This window comes from Xyrauchen texanus, chromosome 44, assembly GCF_025860055.1.
Source record: "Xyrauchen texanus isolate HMW12.3.18 chromosome 44, RBS_HiC_50CHRs, whole genome shotgun sequence".
Lineage (NCBI taxonomy): Eukaryota > Metazoa > Chordata > Actinopteri > Cypriniformes > Catostomidae > Xyrauchen > Xyrauchen texanus.
Window position 1 is genome coordinate 3,554,229 of NC_068319.1, and position 22,469 is coordinate 3,576,697.

General features: G+C 36.7%; 1 protein-coding gene across 3 annotated transcripts in view; it reads left to right on the top strand.

Moving 5' to 3' along the window:
* ttc28 (tetratricopeptide repeat domain 28) overlaps positions 1 to 22,469 on the top strand; it is a 319,989-nt gene that overhangs the window by 206,757 nt on the left and 90,763 nt on the right. For all 3 annotated transcript variants that reach the window (XM_052117308.1, XM_052117309.1, XM_052117310.1), the window contains 3 exons: positions 561 to 708; positions 7,833 to 8,105; positions 11,907 to 12,037. In XM_052117308.1, the coding sequence (XP_051973268.1) occupies positions 561 to 708; positions 7,833 to 8,105; positions 11,907 to 12,037 (552 nt within the window). The remainder of the gene's footprint in view (positions 1 to 560; positions 709 to 7,832; positions 8,106 to 11,906; positions 12,038 to 22,469) is intronic.

Consider the following 22,469-nt stretch of genomic DNA (forward strand, 5'->3'; position numbering starts at 1 on the left):
TTACTGAATGAATGACTCTTATGAGCCGGTTCTTTTGAATCTTCTACTTAATACTTACAGCACAACGTCTGTAGTCCGGTTACTGAATGAATGACTCTTATGAATCATTTCTTTTGAATCTACATTGTGAAACTTACAGTTCAACCACTTTAGTCTGATTCCTGAACAAGTTACTTTTATGAATTGTTTTTTTTTTTTTTTTTATCTAAAGCGCAAAACAAACAGCTTGATCAGAGCAGTCAGATCCCTGAACAAATGACTCTTTTGAATTTTTTCATTTGAATCTACAGGTTGAAACTTACAGCGCTATAACAGTAATCCGATTACTGAACAAATGACTCTTCTGAATCATTTCTTTTGAATCAACATCGCTAAACTTACAGTATGGCCAGTTTACTCCGATTTCTGAACGAATGACTCTTATGAGCTGGTTCTTCCCATATTTAATGTTGTATTTTTAACTTTTTTGTTTTTGTTTGTTTTTTCAGGAAAATATTTTAGAATTACGATCCCAAGGATAGTCATAGTAACATGCTTTCTTTCTGGTCCTCTCTCTGCAGGCATACTTCCGACAGGGTGTTGCCCTTCAGTATCTGGGGCGTCATGCGGACGCGCTGGCTGCCTTCGCCTCTGGACTGGCACAAGACCCCAAGAGTCTCCAGCTGCTGGTGGGCATGGTGGAGGCCGCCATGAAGTCACCACTGCGAGGTACACGGCCTGTGTGTGTGTGTGTGGGTTTGTGTGTACTTCTATTGCTATATTGTGAGAGCCAAAATGTTTTAAAAATGTCCCACAAATATAGTGATTACGTCTTGTGTGGACTTCACTAGAAGAAGAAAAAAGAATATGTTTCATAAATGGGCAAAATAATGTCTGGTATGTAGACCCGAAGCATTACGAACTAGCTTTGAAGTAACAATGTTTGTGTGTACTACTTATTAGTGGCTTTATTTAGGAACTGTAGAAGTGTTCGGGAGGTCCTTACAACTGAAAATGGGGACAATTCGTGGGTGTTTTCAGTTTCTCTGATCATACGTTCATTGTTGACATTTGTACGACCAAAACCATGAAAGACGAGGCTGAATTGAGGGAGCTGTCAGTCTTTTCGCCCAATGTCAACACCGAACATTTTGAAATATCAGACCACGCAGAAAAATAGCTGCACACAGATCCGTCGCTTACAGTAAATTGCACCACTCAAACATAAAATCTTGCCAGCAAAACTAAGATAATGTCTCTGCAGCTGCAGAATGATATATGTGTGTTTATGCATGCTGTATGTGTTTATGTGCACATGTGTGTGTGTGTATATAATGTACCATGTGCTACAATAGCTGTTAGTAGTTTTCGGGATGCTCCGATGTAAATCATTGTATCAGAATAAACCAATATTATTTAAAATGCACAGTGGGCCAAAAAGTACTTAAATCACAATGTAAAAATATCTAAATATCATTGCATTAGATACAAAACATCAAAACAACCACAAAGTGTCACAGTACATTTTTGTTGAAACCAATCAACAAACTATTATTAGCCGTGCAAATACTAATTTCCCCAAAAAGAGGTAGTTTATCTCCTAATTATGTCCCTTATTTCCCCTTGTTGTCCCCTCGTGACAAACACAGCACAGGGAGTCACGGAGAGAGTAGATTATGTTGAACCGCCTCTCCAAATCGGCTCCGGGCAGAGAGGTGATCGCTCACAGCCCTGGGCACATTGATAATAAGAGAACCTCTTTCTCCCTCTTTCTCGCCGTCTCTCATCCCTTTATCGGTTTTATAGCACCCTTGTGTGAGGATTTGCATGTGGGATTAACTAACTTTAATTGAATTGTTCTCCTCTTGGCTTCACATCATCAGAGGTGTCATTCAAAAGCTCTTCCGCTAAGAGGAAATATGAGAAAGCGCTGGAAGCTGAGCGGATTGTGTTCGGCCGCTCTTAGGTTTGTGTTTGAAAGTTGCAGATGTCATAAATCACACTTTGGCTAATCTCAGCCTCAGACAGAATGCTGTCTGTCTATTCGCACTGTCGACTGTTTGATGCACGAAAACTTCGGCATTATTTCCAATCTGAATGTCTAGCTTTTGCACAATTTTAGTGAGTCAGAGTTTATATCAATCTGCCAGTACACTTTATTGTTTAAAAGTTCCTTGGCTGCTACAATGAACATTGCTGAGGAAGAACTAGTCGCTGGATTTGCTAAAGATTACCATGTTCGTAGCATTAAATCTTAAAGAGATACATTTACATTTACGTTTATGCATTTGGCAACAATTTTGTTTGATTTAGCATAAAATAGAGACTATTTTGTTTGATTTAGCATAAAAAGTCTATTTTGTTTGATTTTAGCATAAAATAGAGACTATTTTGTTTGATTTAGCATAAAAAGTCTATTTTGTTTGATTTTAGCATAAAAACAGACAATTTTGTTTGATTTAGCATAAAATAGAGACTATTTTGTTTGATTTTAGCATAAAAACAGACAATTTTGTTTGATTTAGCATAAAATAGAGACTATTTTGTTTGATTTTAGCATAAAAACAGACAATTTTGTTTGATTTAGCATAAAAAGAGTTTATTTTGTTTGATTTTAGCATAAAATAGAGACAATTTTGTTTGATTTAGCATAAAAAGAGTCTATTTTGTTTGATTTAGCATAAAAACAGACAATTTTGTTTGACTTAGCATAAAAACAGACAATTTTGTTTGATTTAGCATAAAATAGAAACTATTTTGTTTGATTTTAGCATAAAATAGAGACTATTTTGTTTGATTTTAGCATAAAAACAGACTATTTTGTTTGATTTAGCATAAAAAGAGTCTATTTTGTTTGATTTTAGCATAAAATAGAGACAATTTTGTTTGATTTAGCATAAAAAGAGTCTATTTTGTTTGATTTAGCATAAAAACAGACAATTTTGTTTGATTTTAGCATAAAAACAGACAATTTTGTTTGATTTAGCATAAAATAGAGACTATTTTGTTTGATTTTAGCATAAAATAGAGACTATTTTGTTTGATTTTAGCATAAAAACAGACAATTTTGTTTGATTTAGCATAAAAAGAGTCTATTTTGTTTGATTTTAGCATAAAAACAGACAATTTTGTTTGATTTAGCATAAGATAGAGACTATTTTGTTTGATTTTAGCATAAAATAGAGACTATTTTGTTTGATTTTAGCATAAAAACAGACAATTTTGTTTGATTTAGCTTAAAATAGAGACTATTTTGTTTGATTTTAGCATAAAATAGAGACTATTTTGTTTGATTTAGCATAAAAAGAGTTTATTTTGTTTGATTTTAGCATAAAATAGAGACAATTTTGTTTGATTTAGCATAAAAAGAGTCTATTTTGTTTGATTTAGCATAAAAACAGACAATTTTGTTTGACTTAGCATAAAAACAGACAATTTTGTTTGATTTAGCATAAAATAGAAACTATTTTGTTTGATTTTAGCATAAAATAGAGACTATTTTGTTTGATTTTAGCATAAAAACAGACTATTTTGTTTGATTTAGCATAAAAAGTCTATTTTGTTTGATTTTAGCATAAAATAGAGACAATTTTGTTTGATTTAGCATAAAAAGAGTCTATTTTGTTTGATTTAGCATAAAAACAGACAATTTTGTTTGATTTTAGCATAAAAACAGACAATTTTGTTTGATTTAGCATAAAATAGAGACTATTTTGTTTGATTTTAGCATAAAATAGAGACTATTTTGTTTGATTTTAGCATAAAAACAGACAATTTTGTTTGATTTAGCATAAAAAGAGTCTATTTTGTTTGATTTTAGCATAAAAACAGACAATTTTGTTTGATTTAGCATAAGATAGAGACTATTTTGTTTGATTTTAGCATAAAATAGAGACTATTTTGTTTGCTTTTAGCATAAAAACAGACAATTTTGTTTGATTTAGCATAAAATAGAGACTATTTTGTTTGATTTTAGCATAAAATAGAGACTATTTTGTTTGATTTTAGCATAAAAACAGACAATTTTGTTTGATTTAGACATAAAAAGAGTCTATTTTGTTTGATTTTAGCATAAAAACAGACAATTTTGTTTGATTTAGCATAAAATAGAGACTATTTTGTTTGATTTTAGCATAAAATAGAGACTATTTTGTTTGATTTTAGCATAAAAACAGACTATTTTGTTTGATTTAGCATAAAAAGAGTCTATTTTGTTTGATTTTAGCATAAAATAGTGACAATTTTGTTTGATTTAGCATAAAAAGAGTCTATTTTGTTTGATTTAGCATAAAAACAGACAATTTTGTTTGATTTTAGCATAAAAACAGACAATTTTGTTTGATTTAGCATAAAATAGAGACTATTTTGTTTGATTTTAGCATAAAAACAGACAATTTTGTTTGATTTAGCATAAAAAGAGTCTATTTTGTTTGATTTTAGCATAAAAACAGACAATTTTGTTTGATTTAGCATAAAATAGAGAGTATTGTGTTTGATTTTAGCATAAAATAGAGACTATTTTGTTTGATTTTAGCATAAAAACAGACAATTTTGTTTGATTTAGCATAAAAAGAGTCTATTTTGTTTGATTTTAGCATAAAATAGAGACAATTTTGTTTGATTTAGCATAAAAACAGACAATTTTGTTTGATTTAGCATAAAACCAGACAATTTGGTTTGATTTTAGCATAAAATAGAGACAATTTTGTTTGATTTAGCATAAAACCAGACAATTTGGTTTGATTTAGCATAAAATAGAGACAATTTTGTTTGATTTAGCATAAAATAGAGACAATTTGGTTTGATTTTAGCATAAAAACAGACAATTTTGTTTGATTTAGCATAAAAAGTCTATTTTGTTTAATTTTAGCATAAAATAGAGACTATTTTGTTTGATTTTAGCATAAAAACAGACAATTTTGTTTGATTTAGCATAAAACCAGACAATTTGGTTTGATTTTAGCATAAAATAGAGACAATTTTGTTTGATTTAGCATAAAACCAGACAATTTGGTTTGATTTAGCATAAAATAGAGACAATTTTGTTTGATTTAGCATAAAATAGAGACAATTTGGTTTGATTTAGCATAAAATAGAAACAATTTTGTTTGATTTAGCATAAAATAGAGACAATTTTGTTTGATTTAGCATAAATGAGACTATTTGGTTTGATTTTAGCATAAAAACAGACAGTTTTGTTTGATTTAGCATAAAAAGTCTATTTTGTTTGATTTAGCATAAAAAGAGTCTATTTTGTTTGATTTAGCATAAAAACAGACAATTTTGTTTGATTTAGCATAAAAAGAGACAATTTGGTTTGATTTAGCATAAATGAGACTATTTGGTTTGATTTTAGCATAAAAACAGACAATTTGGTTTGATTTAGCATAAAAAAGGGACAATTTTGTTTGAATTAGCATAAAAAGAGACAATTTTGTCAGATTTAGAGACATAAAAGTCCAGATTTATTGTCAGACAATTTTGTCAAATTTTAGCAGCAAGTTGTTTGTCTATTTAGCAACTAAAATGGTCCAGTTTTCAGATTTAGCCACCTAAATTTTACATTTTTTTAAAAGGTTTGAAGGTTAATAAATGTAAGATTTATATTTCATAATTGAGATTATGTATAAAAACAAAACTAAGAAAACTGCAATATTTTTGTAATTGCTGATTTAGTTAAATTTGGGAGTTTATTGCAATCATGAAAAGTCTGTAGGTACAAAAATACACATGATCAAAGGGCAAATCCAGCATCAAAAATTCAAAATGATATATGGTTTTAACTTTCTCTAGATGTGTTTTAATCTCTTCCCAGTGGTATTAATAGAATGAATGAGCTCGGTGTCTACCGGAAACTTCTATTTATGCGCTACAGGGAATACAATAATGCATCCGAATGCTCTGCGACTTATAGATATGGAAATTCACTCCGGCTTAGTTGAGGAACGGCAAATGTAAATAAACTAAATGAAAATAAACAGAATGAAATGCAGGTGGGTGCTGTTGTCAGTCGCAGTTATTATTTCTTTATTTAGCCGAGTCGTCCCGCGAGACGCAGACAGACACGTCAAAGCTTCTGTCTCACATGACAAAGCCCCTCGACAGGAGAGAGAGTTTGAAAAGTGTCGGAGAGGAAGGAAAGATAGGCACCCAGAGGCTCGTCATTAAAATCTCCTTGTTGCAACGGGCTACATAAGCACTTCAGCAATGTCTGTTGTTTAACTAGATTTACAACACACACACACACACTCTCTTCTGTCCCCAAGGCAAAGAGTTGCTCACAATTTAGATTCATTCAACTTGTGGAACTGTCGTGAGTTGAATGCAATTATGCAATATGAATGTGTACGACAACAGCACTGCCATCCCAGCGGGGTGTTTGTAGCTTTCGGCAGAGGAAATTCAGGGCTGCCGGCTACACGAGAACCTGTTGGAATTCACTCATCATATCCAGTTGTGTCTTTTGACCATGTGGAGATTCATTCACACTGAACTGGTGTAAGTTATGGTAAGTTGTGATGTGTAGGTGCACAGAATGAATGATTGCTGAATTAGCCACAGACGCACACAGGACAGTGAGAAATATATTTTATAGATACGATACAGGAAAAGGGGAAGGGCAGATAAAAAAAGGATCGTTGTGGGTCCCACAGGGCAGCGGGTGACACTCGACTGTGGCCCGTCGTGATTTATGACAGTGTGTGCGTTTTCACTCTTTAACGGTGTCTCCTTCGCTAGAGGTCACCTCTGCACATATGGTGCGTTCCAGTCTCTGCTTTATACAGTAAATCTAACCGCATAGTAACATGGGTGATTATTTGAAGAATAAGTATTTCTAATGTGAAAGTATTATGGAGCATCTTTCACAGGAAGTTCTGTTTGAGTCAGTATTATGACACACGTATGAATTATCATCTCAGCTTGCGCAAACAAAAGCTGTTTTGCAGAACACGGCGTGTCACGTTTACAGTCGTTTGCGTTTAACCTACTGAATGACATTTTTCCAATGTTTGTGATGTAGAAATTGAGATGTCTAATGAATACCAGAGAGCTTTAGTCATGGCTAGTATCGACAAACGGGGTGTCATATTTAAAATGAGCGTTTTACAAAAAAAAATAAAAGATTCAGCAACAAAAAAGGTGTATAATATTATTTAGGTTTAGCAACAAAAAGGCTAATTTTGTCAGATTTAGTGACATCAGCGCCTTGAATAGTGGCAAATATGGCAAAGAAATTGTTTTCTTTTTTTAGATTTACTGTAGCAACAAGAATGACCTGATTTAGTGGCAAATTTTGTATTTTATTTATTTTTTGTCAGATTTAGCAAAGAACCTCTCATGAAGTGACAAAAATACCAACATTTTGTTGGATTAAGCAAGAAAAATGCCCGATTTTGTCCGATTTACTGTAGAATCAAGAACAACTTGATTTAGTGGCAACATTTTGTCAGATTGAGAAACAAAATTAGCCGAATGGTGTACAGTTACCACATGGACGGCTCAATTTAGTCCGATATAGTAACATAAACACCCACATTTTTAAATGTAGAAACAAAGGCCAATTTTGTCAGATTTTGCCACTATAAATTTGCCTAAATTAGCATTTTAAGTTAGCATAACTATTGCGATTTTTAAATATCTATACAGTATATTTACAGATGTATATATGTTTTATTATTATTAAAGCATATGTGTAAAAACATATCCAGCCTGTGTGTGTGTGTGTGTGTGTGTGTGTGTGTGTGTGTGTGTGTGTGTGTGTGTGTGTGTGTGTGTGTTCAGTGTGTATTTGTCCTGTTGATGTTAGCGTCTCTAATTCTTTGTCTCTCTCGTTTAAATCTCTTCATTTCCAGAATCTTTGGAGCCCACCTACCAGCAGCTTCAGAAGATGAAACTGGACAAGAGTCCTTTTGTGGTGGTGTCTGTGATTGGCCAGGAGCTTCTGACCGCCTCCCATCACGGCGCCTCAGTGGTCGTCCTGGAAGCGGCGCTGAAGATTGGCACCTGCAGCCTCAAATTGCGCGGCTCTGTTTTCTCCGCGCTCAGCAGCGCCTACTGGTCGTTGGGCAACACGGAGAAGAGCACCGCCTACATGCAACAAGACCTGGAAGTGGCCAAAACTTTAGGTGAGTTTGGATTTGACAAAGTCTTGGACAGAAGATTGAAGATGTTTGTCCTGCAGTAATCTTCGCTGTTGACGTATTTTACCCCTTGAAATCGCAGTGAAGTAGTTTCCCCTTTTCCTCCCCAAATTGGAATGCCCAATTCCCAATGTGCTCTTAGTCCTCGTGGTGGCGTAGTGACTCGCCTCAATCCGGGTGGCGGAGGACGAATCTCAGTTGCCTCCGCTTCTAAGACCGTCAATCCGCGTATCTTGTTGAGCGCGTTACCGCGGAGACGTAGCGGGTGTGGAGGCTTCACCGTATTGTCCTCGGCTTCCATGCACAACTCACCACGTGCCCCATCAAAAGCGAGAACCACATTATAGCGACCATGAGGAGGTTACCCCATGTGACTCTTGAAATTGCTATAGCAACCCACTTCCGTAACATTCATATTATACATTATACACATGAACAATCACATATTCGTGAGAACGCAACCTGTTTTCGAGAAACCTGTGTGCTTCTATCCTTTATTTCCTCAGGAAACGGTCCTAAGAGTGCCTAAATGGCATCGGAATTTCAATGATGGACGTTCAGGTGACCTTGTTCATGAAAGACTTTGGTTCCTTTTCTCAAAGTTAATTATTTTGACCTACCCGAACCCATGCTGATAAGGTCTCACAGTAATTAGTCTTCATGGGACTTTTTTTTTTATTAAAAGTTGCTTCGCCTTTTCCCAAAATGCCACAGCGAACACTTCAGTAGTTTTTGTTGTCGGCACAGGAAAAGTGAACATAACATGAAGTATACATCTAACATTCACTGCACTTTCAATCGATCTTAAAAATTCTCCTCACGGCTCTTGAATGTCAGAGGTTTTTCGTCTTGACTTTTAAGGCATGAAAACCTTTTAGAGTCGACCATTTCTCACTCTGTCTATCTGTCTCTCTCTCTCACATGCGATGATGATACACCTAAACTGTGAATGTTTGTGTTGGAGGTTCAGCTCTCGCATTTAACACTCACCTCAGTGCACTTTCTCTCTCTCGCTCTCTCTCTCTTTCGCTCTGTCGCTCTCTCTGTCTCACTCTATGTCTCTCTTGCTCTATCTCTTTCTCACTCTGTCTCTCGCTCTGTCTCTTGCTCTCTCTCTCGCTCTGTCGCTCTCTCTCTCTCGCTCTATGTCTCTCTCACTCTGTCTCTCGCTCTGTCTCTCTCTCTCTCACTCTCGCTCCCTCTCGCTCTATCTCTCTCTCTCTCTCTCTCCCTCTCGCTCTGTTTTTCTCTTCTGTCTCATCAGTGAGGTTGGTTACACTCAGACTGAAAGGCTGATAGAACATCTGCAGATGTTGCAGGTGCTGGGATGCATGAGCGCAACTGGCATGATGTCATCGCTGAGTAATCTTGTAGTTTGGGTCCCTGAATGGAACTTGACCTCAGATTCGCTGCTTGAGATATTCGTCACAAACTCCTCCAGAGTTAAAACACGAGCTTTAAAGGAACAGTTCAATCAAAAATATAAATTCTGTTATCATGTACAACTACGTTGATGCTAATTATTAATTACTGTCTTTATGTGAAACACAAAATTGAACAGAACTTTGTAGAATATACTAGTAAAACTGGCTTAAAACTAAATTAAAAATTTTTAAATGTTACTCTTACATTTGTAGTTTCTATTAATAAAATATGCCTTGTGTATGCCTTTTCATTATAATTACTTTATAATAATAATAATAATTATTATTATACAATTATTATTTAATTAAATTATATTTTTTTTCTTACCAGATGAAGCTGAATTTAACTGCCACATTATCTGTGGAATATGTTGTTAAATTTGGTTTCTCCTGGTATTTCTGATATTAATATCTGCCTGAATTTTATTTAATCTGTTCATGAATAACAAAATGTTTCTGGAGGCAGGAGGTGTCAAGCAAAATGTGAAATATCAAGCACACATTTTGCAGTGAATAATAAATACAAATTCAAGCATTAAAATAAATATCCAAAGTCCATCAGGAAGTTTTACAATAGGACACCTTTATTTTATTGAAATAATAATAATAATAATAATAATAATAATAATATTAATGCAAAATTTATACAGCACCTTTTCAGAGCTCAAGAACACTTAATATTCTCAAATTTAGCAAAGTTTAAAGAAGAAAAAAGACAGAGCAAGTTTCAGTTTCTTTGTTCAGGTTTAGGCTGTAAATGAATAGACGGGAATCACGTGTGAATCGTGTGATACATTGACATTTCAAGAAGTGGAAAGTGAACATGATGTCGTGTCTTAGTTAATATTACACTTGACAAGCTCCAGACGCGCAGAATTTACAGAGACCGCAAACGGAGTCGAGACCGCAGCCATCAGATCTGAAATCACAACGTGCGCATTTTCATTCGTAGGTTTTACACTTTAGAAACATTGGCTGCACGGATTCAAAAAGTCGTTGTTATTTAGAATATGTTCATTTTTCAATGTCGCTTTATGCTTGTGTTTCTTGGATTATCAGTCAAACAAATATATTTTTATATTATTCAGATGAATCCGTCATTATTCATAATTTTTTATCAAATGTATCTACAAGTTCAATAAGAAGGCTTCATTTTGGTCAAATTTAGCAATTAATTCATCCAAAATGTATCTGATTTAGCAAAAAATTGCTTAATTTCATCAAATTTAATAAACATTCAGTCTGATTTGATCAAAGGATTAATTTAGTCAGATTTAGCAAAAGTTGAATGTGGCAAACCTAATTTCTCCAGATTGATTTAGTGAGATTTATCAACAAATTCAGCCTAATTTGAGCAAATTTAGCAAATAACAAAAAAAGCTTAATTTTGTCAAATTTTACAATAAATGTAGCCTAATTTGATCAGATTTAGTAAAAAGGGGCTTAAGCTATTTAAATAAAAGGTATAAAAAAATATAATTTAATCAGATTTTGCACAAAAGTAACTTATTTAGTAACAGAAACGGACAGATTTTGTCATATTTACCAATAAGAATGGTCTAATTTTAGGCAGCCATCATAATTAGCTGAAATTGGCAGTTTACAAAGAAATGAAGTATTCAAATAAAGTTTAAAGGTTTACATTTGAAGCTTTTTCAACGTAATACTTTTATTAAATAGTTTAGATTTATTTTTAGATTTAAGGATTACATTTTATTGTATTATTTATATATATATATATATGTTCACAAATGTGAATTGGGGAGGATGTTTTCGACCTCCAAATAGACCAAAGAGCTTCCTAAAATAGCACTACAGGTCATGTGACTCGTGCACTATATTCCAAGTCGTCTGAATCCATACGATGATTTTGTGTGAGGAACAGGCCCAATTTCAAGTATTTATTTGACTTGTGAGGACTTGAAATATAGCACACAATTCATAGAGACTAGATTTACTGTTCTTTTGTGTTGCTTTTTGGGAAATAGCAGCGGGTTCGAGATCAAATAAGGGTTATAACCTGCTTCAACCAGCTAGAATCTATGTAAACATGGGCGTAACTTTGTTTTAAAAAGTGGTGGGGACAGTTTTTATTAGGGGGAGTGTGGTTTGTGACGTCACGAAATGAAGGTTATTACACTTACACTTACCTGACGAAGCGATTTCAAAAAGCCTTGGGGGCAATAAGAGCAAAAGCTAAAAGTGGTACCTGTCCCACATGTAAATGACGTCTGTGTATGTAAAACCATCTGAAGCAGATTTTCATTTGGTCAGAACTCAAGTTTGAGAAGTTTGTGAACACATTTTTGTCCATATTCAAGTGTGTATGGAAGTCATCTAACCCAGCTCTGTTTTCTGTCAGGTGACCAGTCAGGCGAGTGTCGCGCTCATGGTAACCTGGGGTCGGCCTTATTCTCCAAGGGGAATTATCGCGAAGCCTTGAGCAACCACAGACACCAGCTCGTCCTGGCCATGAAACTCAAGGACAGAGAGGTAAGCAGCTGCTAACAGACCCCTGTGAGTGTGTGTGTGTGTGTGAGTGTGTGTGGCCTTATCTTCACCTCAAACAGGAATAAAGTATACCGGATTGCTTTATCAGTGTCCCAGGACTTGTCTCACAATGTGACGGATGTTTTTGTCAAAACTGTAGGGCAGACTCACCGCTCTCTGTCACATTTGTGGACGCTTGTGCCTTTTTATGTCTACTTTCAGCTCTGTGTCTGTCTGTTCTGATACACCATTGAGAAAACACACTAAAATGGTGCTACTTGGGTGAATCTTACGAACATATTTCCAGGTCACGCTTGACACCAGCATCAGTAGATAGAAAATGGAAATGATGCTTTGCTTAATGACACTGAAGCTCATTTCTCAGACCATTAACATTTTATTTTCATGATCATTTAGCGCATTTTTCTCAACAAATTCTCATTACCTTAATTCATCCAGACATTGTAATTTCTCCCCTTTTTCTCCCCAATTTGGAATGCCCAAATCCCACCTCGCTCTAAGTTCTCATGGTGGCGTAGTGACTCGCCTCAATCCGGATGGCTGGGGACGCATCTCAGTTGCCTTCGCGTCTGATACCGTTTATCCGCGCATGTTATGACGTGGCTTGTTGAGCGCGTAACCGCGGAGACCTAGCATGTGTGGAGGGTTCACGATATTCTCCGAGGCATCCACGCACAATCACCATGTGCCCCACCAAGAACAAGCACCACATTATAGAGACCACGAGGAGGTTACCCCATGTGACTCTACCCTCCCTAGCAACCAGGCCAATTTGGTTGTTTAGGAGACCTGGCTGGAGTCACTCAGCATGCACTGTATTCAAACTCGCGACTCCTGGGGTGATAGTCAGCGTCAATATTCGCTGAGCTACCCAGGCCCACTCTTTTTGCAATTCTGATAATTCTTTAGGGTTAGGGTTAGGGTCTCATTACTTTAATACGGTAATTTTTGCAGTACAATTAAAGAAAATTACAGGGACAACAAATACTAGGGTTGCCAGATTTGCAGACAAACAACACTGCGTGCTGCAGCCATGGAAGCCAGTAAACGAACTGGATCAGAGATAACAGACTCCACCCGACCTAAAAAGCCTCGCCATCCGTCTAAAACCACCAGGACCAGAGGCGCTTAAAACATGGACAAATATTGGAGATGCCTTCTGAAGATGGAGACAGCTTAAAGCCCAGAAGTCCTTAAAAATGGATGCTGAGCTGTCTAGTTTGCGTGTCAACATTCTGGCAACCCACATGAGCTTCGAGTCAGGGGCGGGGGCAGACAACTCTCCAATACTTAGAATTTGGACTGCAGTACCCATTTCAAAGGATTGTTGTCAATCTTATAGCATCTATAGCAGACATGTAGCTCCTTAAAATAAAGTATCATTATTTTTTCACTTTACAAACATTATTTATTTATTTGTTTGTTGCATTACTGTAATAAGAATTTCCGGGATAAAATGTCTTTAATTGTCATGAAAATAGTGCCACAATGCAAAAATATGTGAATAGTCCTAAAAATAGACTTTCTTTAAGCTAAATAAGATTTTTTTATTTATTTATTTTGATTTTGGGGTGAAATATGACCCAAGACATGTTCTTGACAGGTTTTGTGAGATTCACCCTTTTGAATAATTCACTCACACACACACACACACACACACACACACACACACACACACACACACACACACACACACACTGGCTGTTTTTAATGCACGCACAGCATCTCATGGTGTTATCAGTTTATGCAGCATCTGCTGAGCTCTCATCATTATCTGATTCTTATCACTTAGTGGATGAAAAAAAACGAATCTGCTTTTGTGTTTGGGCATCCAGAATATATCCGCGTGTGTATGCTCTGGGGTTTTCCATGTGTACATGTGTGTGTGTGTGTGTGTGTGAGTGTATTTGTGTACAGAAATAGAAACACTGCATCAACACATCTGTTCTTTCCTCTAATCATTACTCGCTGTAATCTTAAGAAAGTAGCCGTGACCCTGACTGCATTTCTGCCTCTATTGAAGTCAACATGATACAGCATTCGTTTGCATTTCATTTCCTGAATGTGACAAATTTTAGAGTAAACAGAATATTCTATAAAAACAGTGTACAGTGGGCTTGATTCTATCCATTAGGCTTTGATTGGATAGTAAAAAGTAGGCTGTGAAGTTATTGGTTAATATAATTTTGCCCTGCCCGCATGGCCTTGATGACATCGTTTTTTTCAGAGGTTATATTTTCATAAAATATTACAAAAACAAAGTAGGGTTTGCACAGCTACTACAGTTAACAAGTCGACCAACTGCCCAGAAAAGTAACAGATGCTCATTTACCTCATTACCTTATGCCGCAATATAACTTTAACCATTTGTGATGAGGAGGAGGGCGTGGCCAGTCCGTGAGGATGCACGGCCGGCGCTGAGTCACCTAATCACCCAGGAGTGGGATAAAGATGAGCCAGGGGTGCCAGTTCGAGAGAGAGGCACACGCGCCCGCACTGTGTGTGTGTTTGTTTGTTTTATGTTGTTTTAAGTTCAGTTACGTCATTTAAGTTATGTTGACTGTTCTGCTGGTTCCCGCCTCCTCCTTGCCCATCCTTACCCGTTACACCAGTTAAACCATGATGCATCTGCACGTGGTATTTGTGCGGCTTCATGCAGTTGAGAAATGAAAGCATGCATATGTTTTAATTGACTTACTCAAGTTGTCAGTAATAATGCAAAGGGCACGTTGCAATAATTTTAGCTTTTATGTGAAAATGAACACAAAATATCTGCAACGTTTTGTAGTGCGGTTCCCGCATATGTACCTTTAAAATGCAAAGCGAACTGTGTTCACTTTATTCACACTTCAGGGTAATTTAAGATAAATTTGCATATATTTGAAATAGAGCTGTCAGAATTAACGCTTTACCACGAGATTCATTGTAAACATTTAGTTTTAACGGCCTTTAGGCCTGGCCCACCCAATCATGAACTTGGCCCACCTACACCCACCCCTCCTGCTCTACCACTGTTTGCCCCACCCGGAGGATCCTATGACCCACCCTACATCTTAGAGCTGGAGCCAGGCCTGCGCTCGATGCTGACTCCCTGACGTGAATCATGAACGCAGCTTCACGATTGCTTAACAAAGTGGAGAGCCACAGTCTTCTGACAGATACATTTTGTGGATGATGAGAGTTTAAGAGATTTAATGCCCATTCATTGAGGATCCCACCTCATTGAACATTAGGAAATGATTAATGTTACTTGAATTGGTGCTATTTTAGAGCATTTCTATCTTTATATTGTGGAAGGCTTAGTTTGGATATTAAAGTTGTTTATAAAACATTATATTGTTACATATTGATTTGTTTAAATGCATTTTGAAAGGAAAAGAAGTATATATGGTGTAAAAGTCAGCACTTTCAAAATGTACAATAAATCGTAATTAACTACTAAACATTATGTGATTATACACAATAAAAATGTTTAATTGACAGCACTAATTTGAAAATGTATTTGGGGATGTAGTTTGCAGGCTGAGAAATATTCCGTCTGCTATAACCATATTGAACAAGCGCGACTGAAATCATGTGATGCATGAGTAGCTGACTCGGACCCAATGCGTCGACTAGGCGAAAACGAACTGATTAAACGAGTAGTGGACTAGTCGGTGCAACCCCTGAAACTTGTTTTTTCTTCTTTAGAATAAAATGCACTGTTGTGCAAATAAGACACATTTACCAAATGTGCATTTATTAAAATGTGTAATGTCATTGAAAGAAAGCGGCCTTGCTTGAGCCATAAAGTTGACTTGTTGGACCCTATAAATGAAGAGAGCAATGCTATAAATAAAAGCACATTCATATAGTAATTGTAATTTCGGCACACATGAGTAGTTTGTTGTAATATCTTTTAGAAGTGTTTCAGGTTGCAGTATTTCTCAGGTCTCCTGATGATGATAAGGAAAAATACAGGAACTGGTTTCCCGGGAATTAAAGTTAGAACAGGTACGGTTGATGTTGAAGCTGCTATATTGCAGTATGTTGTGTGTGCATGAGAGAAATCTGTTGTGATGGATTATCTGTTTGGGAGTGTTTGTGTATCAGTGATAGTGTGTGTGTGTGTGTGTGTGTGTGTGTGTGTGTGTGTGTGTGTGTGTGTGTGTGTGTGTGTGTGTGTGAGGTTGGTAGTGATGGATTTTGTGTAATACGCATTGGCACAGCCCCCCACTGAAAGCGACTCCTCTGAAATCTGTTGTCTAATAGCATCATCTCGTCTGCAGCACAAGAGCTCGTTTGGTAAACACTCATGACCAATCACACTAATTACCCAGAATCCCCCCCTCCTACACAAAACCACTGTAGCTCACACAAATCTTACATCATTGTAAAGCTATATCATTTTCTATCCTGTTTTTCACATTAAGACTATGTATTTAAGATCAAAAAGGCAAAATGGCTAGTTCACCCAAAATGTAACATTTTGTCAGTGTTTACTCCCAAGCTCCAAAACAACAATAAATCTCCATCATAAAAGTTTTCCAGATGACTCCTGAGCTGTTTTCCAAGTCTTCAAAAGCTGTGCGAAAGCAATTGTGCGAGGAATATTGTGTTTGGAGATTGACAGCCCAAATTCTCTGTATTGGAACTATATGACCGTAAGTAAATAATGACTAATAAAACCTTTTTATTTTACATCAGTGGGCGGAGAATGTTTTAAATGAGTGTTACAATCCGTATCAATAAAAAATGTATAATAAAAACAGGTGAACAGAAGAGAAAGAAAGAAAAACATTCCCAAAGTATTCAATCCATTACTCTGGAATCCAAACCACTGAGCTCATGTTATTACAGATATAAATTTTTTCACACGTTGCCTCAGGACATCTCCTCGCAGTTCCCGAGAGCACCTCAGTCTCAAATGAAACATAAATACACATATACTGCTTCTCTTTTCTCCTCAAATCTCCTTGTTTTCTGGCTTTGAGAGGATGTGGGAGTCGGTCTTTGTGTACAGTATTCACATTTGCAGTGTTGCATTGTTGCGTGTGACAGATCATGTATGACGTCAGCACTCTATACTATCATTTGGCAGTGCGTGAATGTGTGTGTGTGAATGTGTGTGTGTGAATGTGTGTGTGTGAATGGGGAAGGTGTAAAACGCGTTGAATACAGCTAAGGTTAAAAAAGCGCTATATAAGTGCAGACCATATACTATTTACCATTTTCCATTTTGTAATCAGATTACTTTACTTATTACTCAAATGAAAAAGTAATCACATTACTAATTACTTACTTACATTTAAGTTACTTTCTAAAACTAGACTTTCTAAAACTGTGCACATTTTCACATTTTATTTTTGAAACAGTATGCAGTGTATACTTTGTAGTATGCAGTGCACCAACTTTCCATTGCAAATGTCTTCATTTCATTTCCACTTTCTATCCCTCTTTGTTTCTCTTCTAAATTATATATTTTTTCTTTCTCATACATACATTCTGTCTCATTTCTCAAAGATGGTGATGTTTGAAGTGTTCTGCAATTGTTACTCTGCAGCAGTTCATTGAGCGTAGCGCAGACTCGTGGTTTAATCTCTTTTAGGTAACATATTGTTCTTATATTCATTAGACACAGCACTTCAGAAGATGACAGCAGTCGTAATTGGTTTGGTTTCATCTTGTTAAAATGCATTCATTATGCGACAGGCTCCTGGCCTCTTTTTGAGGCGAGAATGCGAGCGCCAGCGTGTCTATAATTGTGAGCCGCAGTCGCTGTCAGACGCTTAATTAAAGCCAATGTAGAGAGGACATGCTCCATTTGAAAATTTCCATCTTTCTCACAGGTAGGGATAAATAGCTATCTGTCTTGTGTCTCAATGTCCAAAATTAACACTCGCCAAACGCAAGGAAAAATTGGCTCTTGAGAATAAATAAAAATGGAATTACTTTTTCAGGAATCGCAGTGTAATGCATGCTTTTAATTGCATTATAACAAACTCCCAACTATGAGCAGAAATTTGTAGAGTCATGGGGGAGGCCTTTGTTCACTGAGGCCATTGGTGTGGGACATTGTGTTGGGAGTTTTGCCACAGCAAGTTCCGCTCACGTTTACTTCAGAAAATGAACCTAGTTATTTTTGCATTTCAGTTTGGTGATGCTAGTGAAGCAGACATTACATGCAAATTACCCCCAAAATTTTTTTTTCAATATTTTTGAAATTGTGCATTTTTTTTCTTCCATAATGCAACAAAAACATTTTTTAGCAGGTAAGAAATATAAATGGCCATAAATTCACTCGCCATTGACTTACATGGAAAAAGGTTAATTTTGTGAGGTATATTGTGTTTTTATTGGTTCTGTTGCTGTTGAACTGTGATCTGGGCCAGATATCGAGCACTATAATGACTGTCGAGTGTTATTGAGAGATTAAGAAGATTCCAGGAAGATGAAGACGGATCGGGAAATTGCCGTGACCAGTTTCCTCTTCCTGTCACAGCTCAGTGTCAACCTTTGCCTGAAGCACCATGCATTTAGATTTTATTGCACAATATAGACATCTTGAAGTCAGTGTTTACTCAGTGTGTGTGAGAGTGTGTGTGTTTTAAAGGTCATAAGTAGCTGTGATGCTGTATTTTAGCCTCTGGCGGTATTCCTCGGGTTATGGAGCAATACTCACTTCAGGTGAGGCAGAAAATACACACTGCTGCATCACTGATGCTTGCTGCTTTTTACCATTGTGTCTGGTTAGCACAAGCACAGTTTTGGGTTAGTCTGTAGTAGGTCTTATTGTAATTAGCTTTAAATAAAAAAATAGTCTATGATAATACTAATATATATATATATATATATATATATATATATATATATATATATATATATATATATATATATGTGTGTGTGTGTGTGTGTATTAAACCTCTCTTTTTGCATGCATGCGATGTATATGAGTGTTCATATACTGTGTGGTGTGCAGCTCTGTAGATATGTTAAAACGATGGCCTCACCAGATGAACAAATGCGCTGTTGTCAGAGAGATGAATTGCTTTTCTGATATTGACTGTTTGTTGCTCTTTAACTGAGTCTTCTGCCTCCATAGAAGCTGCTCGCTCATCACAGATAGATGAAATTCAGAGAGGTTGTGGGCACAATAATATTGAAAAAGTATATTTTTAAAATGCAGGGCCCAAAATTAACACTTGACAGGTGGCAAATGCGAGTAAAAATTGGCTTTGGCATGTAAATAAAACTGGCCAATTTGTCGGACACTTTTTTGTAGGTAATGCAACAATGCAATTTTAAATGCATTATAAGAAGAGCAGTCCTATCCATCTATCCATCTGTCTATCCATTTGTCTGTCTGTCTGTCTGTCTGTCTGTACCTCCATCTGCCTGTCTGTTTGTCTGTCTGTCTCTATTGTTCTCTCTGTCTGTCTTTCTATCTATCTATCTGTCTATCTCTCTATCTGTCTGTCTGTCTGTCTGTCGGTTTGTACCTCCATCTGCCTGTCTGTCTATCTCTATTGTTCTGTCTGTCTATTTATCTGTCTGTTTGTCTATCTGTCTGTCTCTCTGTCTGTACCTCAGTCTGCCTGTCTGTCTGTCTGTCTCTATTGTTCTCTCTGTCTGTCTGTCTGTCTGTCTATCTGTCTATCTATCTATCTGTCTGATTGTCTGTCTGTCAGTCTAAACATGTGTCTGTCTGTCTATATATCTGTATATCGGTCTGTCTCTCTTTACCTCCATCTGTCTGTCTGTCTGTCTGTCTGTCTTTCTAAACATGTGTCTGTCTGTCTATACATTTGTCTGTCTGTCTATTTGTCTGTCTGTCTATCAATCTATCTGTCTGCCTGTCTCTCTCTCTCTCTCTCTGTCTGTCTATATGTCTCTATATCGGTCTGTCTCTCTGTACCTCCATCTGTCTGTCTATTTGTCTGTCTGTCTATCAATCCTTCCATCTATCTGTCTGTCTATATATCTGTATATCGGTCTGTCTCTCTTTACCTCTGTCTGTCTGTCTGTCTAAACATTTGTCTGTCTGTCTATCAACCTATCTGTCTGTCTGTCTGTCTCTCTGTCTGTCTGTCTATATGTCTCTATATTGGTCTGTCTCTCTGTACCTCCATCTGTTTATCTGCTTGTCTTTCTGTCTATCTATCTATCTGTCTATCTTTCTGTCTATATGTCTCTATATTGGTCTGTCTCTCTGTACCTCTAACTGCCAGTCTGCTTGTCCATCTGTCTATCTGTCCGTCCGTCTGTCCATCTGTCCATCCATCCACGGCAAATTGTTACACTAACAGATATCAGTACAACTATACAGACCTCAAATGTAGTAAGTATGCTTGAAAAATATCCAATCAATTTGCTTGAGTTTCGATTACATTTGAGTCATTGTATGTTAATCATCAATCATTGACCCATTGTGTGGTCGAGCTTTAATGAGCTGCGGTGTGGATGCATAGTTTCAGTAACTGACCCTCCTGTACATGGCAGCGCTGGGCTACAGCAGACCGAGCACCATTCTGACCGGAGTGACCAAAGCCCAGAATCATATAAAGGCCTGGAATTGCATCCCGCTGTGTGCCCGATCGATGCAGCTCCTGTCATAAAGATGAATGGGAGCTTGAGGAACTCCATTTTAATGAAGGCAGAGAAAGAGAGAGCGTTATGCTCGAGTAGTCATGTGTGTAGTCATGTCCAGATGTGTGCTGTGTAGGGATACCTTGTAGCGTACACTCTGTAGGTGTCTGTCACAGAATAGTTCAACCCACTCATGATCTGATGGAGACCTGTCCTCCTTGGCCATTCATCACAATAAATCCGTCTGTCTCATGTTCACGCTGTTTGGCGTCAGGGTCATTGCAGTGCAACTGCACAAAGCGAAGACGCTGAATTTGAGCAGTTTATAAACTTCCCAGAACTTCTGACCAATGATTTGCATGACTTTTCCAGTTGTTCGAGATTATAAGGATTTTTTTAAATCATGTATTTCCAAAGATATTTCCACGGAAATCAAATGTTTGAATAACCACACCTTCCAAATCAATGTAGAGGAAACTGCTTCAAAACAACAATCTGAGATGTTTAAATCCTTTATTGGTCAAATGTATTTTCACTATATGAATTCGCTGGTCAAACTTGAACTCTGATACTTGGCGAAACACGAACCTTCTTCGTTTTCCGCTTGTGTTTGCGTTTCCGCTCTCCTTTGTTCGATTGCATATAAATAGCATTACATTTACATTTATGCTCGTCATGCATCTGGATATTTTACTTAGTTAGTTTTTGCATAATTTACATTATTCTCAATGGGAACTCTCATTACTGTATTACAGTAAACATATACATGCATTTGGCAGACGCTTTAATCCAAAGCGACTTACAGTGCACTTATTACAGGGACAATCCCCCCGGAGCAACCTGGAGTTAAATGCCTTGCTCAAGGACACAATGGTGGTGCCTGTGGGGATCGAACCAGTGACCTTCTGATTACAAGTTACGCGCTTAGCGCACTACGCCACCACCACTCCTTTTCCAGTAATAGCAGTGAATGAACCACACAAACACCACGTCCAAATATCCCTACTTCACTACTATAGATGAAGATACTCACTGAGTTTGGAATGGCATACTACCCACACTACTCTTACTACTTCTGCCAAATCTTTCTATCTGTCTACTGTTTAAAAACAAACGCTCCGCCCCTTCCGGGTTTTTTGGTAGCCCAGAAAATAATGGCTGTCTATGGGCGTCTCACTCAAGTTACGCTGAAACTGCCCAAAAAGTGCTGTTTGTGGGGTTGAAAGTCCCTGTTTCCCACAGATTATTGGAGATTTGGGCTTCTTCAAATTTCCACCAGATCGTTGCATCAGGAAAAACTCTAATTCATGGATCACTGTCGTTGTTATCGCGTCTGCTCTATTAAACACAGTTGACATGCAGCAGCTGTTGGTGGATAGAAACGTCTTTTTTTATGAAGAAATGGAGCAAAATCCGATTGCAAATGGCTGTTTTTAAATTCCAAAGTGACAGATATGAGATCAAATATGATCAAACGACGATCTTATATGATCAAGACCATTATATCAGATATAACGGGAGGAACGGGACTGTTTGAGAAAGGATAAATGAATACAAATAATGTCATACTGCTAAAATGATGTCTTTGCATGCTGTAAATAATTGCTCTATTGAAAAGGTTTTGTTAAGGAATATGATCATATTGAAGTATTAGTATTTATTGTATGTGGATTAATCATTTAAACAGTTAAGACACAAATTGTATGTCTGATGATAGTTTTCTGTTCTCAGTAACACATTCTTAGTCTAGAAGTGTGTTAAACGTGTGAGGATGTGTATTCATCAACCTGTCCGACATAATCACACAAGTTTAAACTTGTTTTGCCGATATTTTAGAAAATAATCCACA